The 8,580-nt window shown below is 35.4% G+C and overlaps 1 protein-coding gene across 1 annotated transcript; it reads left to right on the top strand.

The window, feature by feature from the left end:
- The first annotated feature begins 372 nt into the window (after positions 1-372).
- Positions 373-6,445, top strand: LOC131160870 (peroxidase A2-like). The gene is made up of 5 exons (XM_058116748.1): positions 373-469; positions 2,506-2,666; positions 3,055-3,240; positions 5,424-5,607; positions 6,027-6,445. Exons 1-5 carry the CDS (start codon positions 373-375, stop codon positions 6,443-6,445), a joined length of 1,047 nt encoding a protein of 348 aa, XP_057972731.1.
- Positions 6,446-8,580: the final 2,135 nt, after the last annotated feature.

Genomic DNA, 8,580 nt, shown 5'->3' with positions numbered 1-8,580 from the left:
ATCCGGGACATGTCAAAGGTACGCTATGCTAGCACTGTGGGGAGTTTAATGTATGCCATGATTTTTACAATGCCTGACTTGGCATATGCTGTGAGTGTGGTAAGTAATTTTCTCTTTAATATAGGAAGATATCATTGGGAAGCCGTCAAATGGATATTTAGATACTTGCGGGGTACTTCGGACTATGGCATCATGTTCAGCAAGCAATAGGGTTGTCCTTCAATTATGGGGTTCATTGATTTGGATTATGCAGGGGATATGGATGACAAAATGTCTACAATGGGTTATGTCTTTACCCTTGTAAGAGGACCTATATGTTGGAGATCCATGATTCAATCTCTGGTTGCATTGTCCACAACTGAAGTTGAGTATATGGCAGTTGTAGAAACTGCAAAGGAAGCCTTATGGCTTATTAGTTTGGTCAAAAAGCTGGGCTTACAACAAGACGAGGTTGTTCTGCATTGTGACAGTCAGAGTGCTATTTACTTAACGAAGAATCAAGTGTACCATGCTAGAACCAAGCATATTGATGTAAGGTTTCACAAGGTTCGGGAGTTGATTACTTCGAGTGAACTTGTATTGGAGAAGGTTCACACTTTTGAAAATGCAGTGGATATTCTGAAAAAATTGGTTACTAGTGAAAAGTTCAAGCATTACTTGAAATTATTCCATGTCTCCATGTGATAAAAGGGAGAGAAACCCAACCGAGTATCCCAAGTTCAAAGTGGAGAAGTTAGATATGTTTTTTCGGGTTCTCCTAAGGGGCATATAATCGCCAAAGTGGAGATTGTTGTATTTTTATGTGTGGCTCTTATACTTAGGGCTCATAAATAAAGAAAGAAGAAAAACATGTGGATTGAATGGTGCTACACAGTAGGGGCTGGTTGACGAGTGGCTTGTGCTCATCGACGAGTAGATACCGAGAGGTCCAAAAGATCAGAGGTTCTGAGATATCGAGAGCAGGGAAATCAGAGATGTAAAGACTCGTTGACGAGTGACCATACTAGTCGACGAGTGGTCTTCTATGTCTCGTCGACGAGTGTCCTATTCTCGTCGACAAGTGTATCTAGGTTGCGAGAAGAAATTTGAATTTTGAATTGGAACGTTGGAGTGGTTGGGAATTTGGAGGGAAACCTTTGAGGGATTGTTATTTATGCTCTTTTGGGCATACTTTGGCATAAGAGAGAGATCATTGTGAATTAAATTGTGTACTTACTAATTTCTTAGTGAAATTCTTGTGTCAATTACTTCCACGGATGTAAGTTTTGCCGAACCACGTAAATTGTCGTGTTGATTCTTGTTGTTTCTTTTTTTTTTTTTTTTTTTTTGTGGTTGTATTTCATTTACTTGTTGTGTTTTACTTATTTCGCGGAGCATCCTATATTTGATAATCACAACATAAATAAATCTTGATTAGTCAATAGGATTAAAGATGTTTGTGATTTAAAATAAAATTTAAATGAATGAATGAGCCATTAATAAGAGTTTAATAGCTTTTCTCTTCTATTTTCTTTTCCTTTTCCATTTCACCTTTTGCTCCGGCTTTGAAATGGTCTCATCCCAATGGATAATAGTGCATGTGGGATAGCACTTTCCATTGCTTCCGATGACACGCTTTAGATTATGCATTCTTAATAATTTCTTTACCTATTCTTTTATTACCGACTCTTAAAATAGTTCACATTATTATTTATTTTACCATAAAAATATAATCTAATGTATAACTAATTTATTAAAATTAATTTATTCTTGAAAATTAACCCTCATTGAATGAAGAGAAAAGAGTCACAAAACTAACCCCCAGGGTGTGGTTCAGGTGGTAGTGCGGGCTGCGAGAGTGCCTTTCACGAGGTCAGGTGTTCAAACCCTCTCGGGCTCGTTTTCGCCCCTGGACTCTTGAATTTACCTTCCCTTTGGAGTTGTGGGGTCAACTTTAGGGGGCGTAGGATTAGTCACGTAAACCATAAAACGGATGCATGGATACCCGGTGCGTATTTAAAAAAAAAACAAAAAAAGAAGAGTCACAAAACTCTAAGTATGCCCTGCATTCAAGGCACTTCAAATGGACGGTGAAAAATTTTCCCTAGCTCAGGGTTGAAGTTTCATTTTTGAAAAGCGCTTGCTGACACCGTGTCGGGAGGGAAACTGTGTATCTATCATTCCGATATACTTTATGGCTGGCTACCTATGGCTGAAGTCATCCACGTGTGCATACATAGATATACGTGTCCCAGGGATAGAATAAAAAGAAATTACAATAAAAGTGAATAATTAGCGGAGAAAATCATGGTGCTCCTCTCTTCCATCCATGCACACAGATGAATTTCATTTCAACAGAGGAATGAATTTCATCTCAGCTATAAATAAATAGAGGTGGAAGGAACTGAGCAGAGCAGAGCAGAGCAGAGAGTGTCGTTGAATGCAAGGTTAGGGTTGGGCGACTAGTAACCATGATGAGGTCGAGCATTTTGTTGGGCTATTGCTTGCTTCTTAATTTTTCTGCAGTGTGCTTAGGTGCGAGGGCTCAAACACTAGGGCCATGCGTTTATAATGGGTGTGAACACTTTCTCGACATCATATGCAAGGGTGTTCAAGCTGCCGCCTCAAAAGATCCACGGATGCCTGCTTCTCTGCTCCGACTTCATTTTCATGATTGTTTTGTCAATGTGAGTGTAACACTAGTATTAAAAATTTTCTATTTTAGTCTTTTTTTTCTACAAAAATTAGTTCATTTTCTGTTTTTACTATATTTGTATGAAATAAAGCAGCATGAATAAACAGTTTTGACACTATTTACTTGTGGAAATAGCTATATTTTTTATTTCTAATTTTTTTAAATGATTATAGAAATGTCACCTAATTTTTTATTTTATTTTTAAAAAAAATTTATATAGAAAGGTTAGAAAATGTCTTTTCATTATTTTTCTAATTCTGTGACTATTACTTTGCATGTAGGAGCATAGATTTTAATTATTCTCTTTTTGCATGTGTGTGTTTCTCTTAACATTCGCTTATTAATTAGCATATTTCTCATTGTGGTCTTACTTTTGATAGGGTTGTGATGCATCAATTTTATTGGACGGGTCCAACTCCGAGCAGCAAGCCCGTCCAAATTTAAACTCGATAAGAGGATTGGGAGTCATTGACAGTATTAAGAAAGATTTGGTTAAAAAGTGCCCTCATACTCATGTGTCTTGTGCTGATATAATAGCCGTCGCTGCACAATGTGCTGTAGTAATGGTAATTTATATTTTCAAATATGGTATATGCAGAGTAATAAGCAAATGAGCATATGATTAATTTAGCTTGTTTGTCAAAGTGACTTTAATAGGCTGTGTCTCCCAATGATATCCTTTTCAAGTTGAAAATCTCATATTTGAGCCTTGAAAGTGGTGAAACATATTTAGAATGAGAGATATGGTACCCCCATTATACAGCCCCGACCTAATAAGCCTCAGAGAGATAAAATCCACATCCTTTCTCAAACGAGGAAGTTGACTTCTTGGAAGACTATTCTCTTGATCTTGTTTAAGCCATGGTGTAGTTCCTCATTTTTAATATTTTTTTTGTATGCTCTTACTCCTTTCTTTATTTGATTTCTTTTGTTTTTCTTTTATCTTGTGTGCAACAAATATGCATTCTTGACTTTTGTATTATTGCTCAAATAAATTGTAGAATGCTTTCTAAGGGTTTGTTTCAAAAGTTAAAATTTCAAAAGTCACATAAACTTTGCTTGAATTGAACCATTATTAATTTTTCTTAGTTTGAAATTTTAGTGATATATTATTAAATCTTTGAACTTCAACAAAATATATTTTTCATCATTTCCTTGTTGGGATGGATCTAGGAGCAACAATCACACAAAAGCAAAAATCAACAACAGAAATGGAACACCAGATTTTACATGGTTCGGTCCAACCTGACCTACGTCCGCGGAGCACACACAACTTCACTATAACGGGGAGAATAATACAAGGAGGAGGAGCCACACTACTCAACTCTCTCTCTCTCTTTCTCCACAACTCTCTGTTCCTCACTCTTTGCACACTTTGCACACAACACACCAAGCAGCACTCTCTGCACACAGGAACTCTCTCTTCTTGCCACACACAATTCTACATCTTGTCCTACTCATAGCACAATTCTTGCAGACACTCTATTCTGCGCACACACAGCTCTACGCACAGCTCTCTACTGCACATACACACAGCCACGCCCAATTCTACATCTTGCCCCACTCTACAATTACATAGACACACACACACACACCTCCTTTATATAGCCTTTAAAGTGGGGTGTAATTTAAACAAGGTGGGCAGGATTGGTGGCTGCATTTCAACCACGGTAGGCAAGGTTGGTGGAGGGCTGCTGGTCTCCTATGCGAAATCAACATAAGCTGCTAGGGTTGGTGGCTTCCGTCTCCACCTATGGCACACATCTCAACGTTCCTTTCATTACTCATCAGCAAAAATGTCAATTTATAAACAAATTCATACTACATATAGAAATTTATAAAAGCCAGAAAGGAGAGAGACCACTTTCTCTATTGGATTTTATTTATATGAGGGAGATATGAAATTATAAATAATGTATTTGATCTTTCTTAAGCCTCAATTATAGCAATTGGGAAAGGGTTCAATAAATTATTCAATCTTTAATTTCAAAAATATGTGCAAAAATAGTGTAGAAAAACAAATACTGTGAGCCCAAAATTAACAACCAAAGAAAGCCAACAAAGATTAAGCCCAAAAAAAAAAAAAAATCAAGCATCCAGCTCTTTTATGGGACACAACCAACCATTCATGTTAAAAAAATAGGAACCACCAAGATAGGTAAAGAAGACATCTAATACTAAATTAACATCTAAACATGAAAATCGATCATAAGGCACATGAAGATCAAAAGAAAACAAATACAATAAAATACAACTAAATTTTAGTAAAAAATCATCATTCAGTTTGGTGTCAAAAAAAAGAATGATGTTTAGACTCTTAAATTTTGATAGACTGATGAAAATATTGTATTATAACCTAAAACGTGATAAAAGAGAGATGGATTTGAAAAAGATTTACAAAAATGTTAAACTACTAATATATTGGTGCTGTGTTTCGAAACCAATAAATTCTACAAATAAGTCGGCCAGTACCAACACAAAAAAATTTAATAATTGTAGCTAATTCTAGAAATTAATGTGAAACTTAAAATGGGTATAACAATTACTAATTTTTATTTTTCAAGTTAAAAATTATATCAATGAGTTCTGTTGCAGTTAATGCCAAAAAAGACGAAAAAGAAGGCGATATAAATTAAGATGTCTACTGTGCAACCCCAAAAAACAAACCAACGTGATATGCATTAATGTTGTGGAGGGCATATCAACATACTCCTACTAATGTGGCTAATTAAGAAATGATGTTACGCAGAGCACAGACCCAAGACTATGTCCTTACGTGTGGCAGCCACGATGCGGAAGACTGGATGGATTTAATTCGTCGAAGGCTGCAGCCGAGAAGGCCCTGCCCACTCCATTTGAGTCCTTGTCTCAAATCAAGGCAAAGTTCTCTGCTGTTGGCCTCAAGGACCTCAAAGATATGGTGGTACTGTCAGGTACACTATATATATATATATATATATATATATATATATATATGTGCAAGTTATGGTTTTGTTTAATTTTGTTATCAAATACTTCAATGCTAGAATCCGATGCAGTTATTTTTTAGTAAAAAAAACAAAAAAAATTGTGCATTCAACAGTAGGGCTTTATAGGTTTCTCAAAATTTTTTATTTCATAGTGTCTGAGCATATACTGGAGTGCTATTAAATTGAAAATGTTTTAACTAGCGTCCGAAAGCCTTCACAAGTTGTGAAGTGCTGAGCGCACGACGACGAAGTAATCTTGAAGTGTTTCCATGGGTAATCAAGCATAGAGCCTCTTCCAAGTTTTTGTTTGCCTTACCACTATACTGCACATTGATGGGTGTAAAGATGTATATACTCGTTAAACTCTCTTGGTGTTCTTGCAGGTGCGCATTCAATAGGCCTTGCAAGGTGTACATCCTTCACGCCAAGATTTTTAAAGAACTTCACAAGTAAAGGCCCAGACTCTACAATCGACTCTAAGTTCAAGAATAAACTAACGAAATACTGCTCACAAAACCAAAGCTCATTCTTTCCTCTTGATAACACTACTACAATATTTGACAATGTCTATTTCAAAGCCTTGATTGTCAACAATGGCCTTCTTTTCTCGGACCAATTGTTATGGTCTAGCACTGAGAAATCTACTACTGCAACGATTGCCAAATCTTTGGTTCAAATCTATGCTACGAATTCTACTGCTTTTCTTATTGACTTCTCAGCTTCTATGATTAAAATGGGGAATATAGGTCTGCATATTGGGAAAAACGGAGAAATTCGTGGCGATTGCGGTAAGGTTAATTAGAGTTCAAGATCAATGTAGTAAGCTAACCTATATCAAGATGTTAGCTACTTGTGTGTTTTATGATTTTAAAAATAAATTGGTCACAAGATGGGCTTGCAAATAGGAGGGAGAGGACATAAACCATCCCTTTGATTTGGTTGGTCTTAGCGGTCCAAAAGTTGTTGGTCTTGAGGGTTCCCTACTCGTGAGTTTCAAGGGTTGTTTGTTTGTGGTTGTGTTAATGTCTTTTATAAGCTTGGGTGGGGCTTGGTCATTGGGCCTTGTTTAACAAGGTGTCATGCTTTTGTTCCTTGTTGTCTTCTTATTGGAAATAATAAAAATCTAGTGAAACTTCGTGCTTTGTCCTTACTTCATTTAGTTAACAAAATTCTTGCAAAAAAAAAAAAAAAAAACTTCATACTTTGTCCTTAGATTGATTTACATAGTTCTTGCAAACCTTTTTGCTTGTTAGTAGACTGGTGAGGCTTAGGTTTGATGACCTTATAAAGCAAATTAATTAAAGTGCATTTGCCAATGAAGGTTTTAATCTTTTCACTATATATTAGTGCATAATACATACGAGTACCATGCATCTTAAGACTTCCTCACGTAATAGACAATAACATCTCATTTAACCTATATCAATATCTTGTTGTTACATGGAAAAATATTAACATAAATAGCACCATTGCTATGTATTAATAGTGCATAGTGGAGGAGTTGAAGCCATTAAATGGTGTTTATTTCATAATATTTCACAAATGTAGAATGAAATAATTTGTTCCTTGCTCTAAAAAAAAGCAAATGGTATCATATGAAAAGTAGACTTTGAGAAGCCCTCAATCGCATCGTCTGATAATTTCATTTGAGTACAATGGAAGGCATGGATTTAGCCGAAAGTCAACACAATAAATTTTAGCATGCATTTCCTCGCCTTTATTTTTTCTAATATTTTTTTCTCCATCTTGACTAATAGAGAACTATCAAGTTTCTTCAATCTCCAAGTCTAGGGGGATGCAACAAGGGCACCCCTCTCTCATTTCTTGATCACTATTGTTATAAAAGCCTTAAGCTTAATGTTTAATAAGGTGGTACATCCTAACTTATGCTTTGCCAATATATCTCATTAATGAGTATACAATAATTGTTTTATTTTTTTTGGTAAAAATTCAATGCATGAACTTAGATGGTTAAGAGGAATCTTAATTTTTCTTAAGAAGATCTCTAGCTAGTCAGCAAAAAGCAAAATCTTTCCAATTGGAGTTGTAAATATAAGTTGAGTAGCTAACTACCAATATCAACTACCAATTGGAGAAGCTTCCCACCACTTACTTTTGGACTTAGGCCTACACTATCTAGGAATCTATCATATAGAAATTCAATAGAAGTATCAATTTTTAGGAGGAAGACTAACTTTGATTAATAAGGTGCAATGACAAATGTGGCTACATTTCTAACATTCTTCATCCAACAAATGTGACTAAACTTTTGAGGGGCCAAAAAAATTCTAGTAGAAATCCAAGAAAACACATTTGGAGGTTCAATCATGAAAAGGACAAGATGTGGATAACCTTGATTTGCATCAAACATAGCTATTGACTAAAAAATGGTCCTAAAAATACTAAAAGGAAAATTTGTAAGGGTCTCTAGAAGGGCATCCTCATTATGCTTAACAAAATTTGGACTTCATAGGTCTCTAAAGTGGCACCCTTAGCATGCTTAACATGCGGGGAGGTGGCTCAAGTTAAAATTGGTCCAAGATCAAAGTTCTCCTTTTAAGAAGATAGCTAAGCTATACAAAACTCACTCAAGCTACTAAACCTATAGTAATTTCATATTGTAACAAGTAAGAATGTAGTAGTCGACGATTCTTTTAGTGATAACAATTATTGGCCTAGAAATAAATCATGATTGTGATGTTTGTTCAGACACCCCATTTTTTTTTGCGCATCATATAGTAAAGTTAACCATTTTTTCAAAAATGTGTATTGATTTTTAAGTTCTCAAAAATCACAAAATCTATCTAAAAAGGGGTTTAAAGTCAATTGTTTTAAAAAAATCTTCAAGTTTGAGTTTGTTATAGGGCCAGTAAAATGTTTCTTTTCTTTTTCTTTCTTAAAGTAGAAAATAAAGTTTTTTGCCAATCTAAAGTCTTC

The sequence above is a fragment of the Malania oleifera genome, chromosome 7, assembly GCF_029873635.1.
Source record: "Malania oleifera isolate guangnan ecotype guangnan chromosome 7, ASM2987363v1, whole genome shotgun sequence".
In the NCBI taxonomy this organism is placed as follows: domain Eukaryota; kingdom Viridiplantae; phylum Streptophyta; class Magnoliopsida; order Santalales; family Ximeniaceae; genus Malania; species Malania oleifera.
The sequence above is the reverse complement of the archived record's forward strand: the minus strand, read 5'-3'. Positions and strand labels throughout refer to the sequence as shown.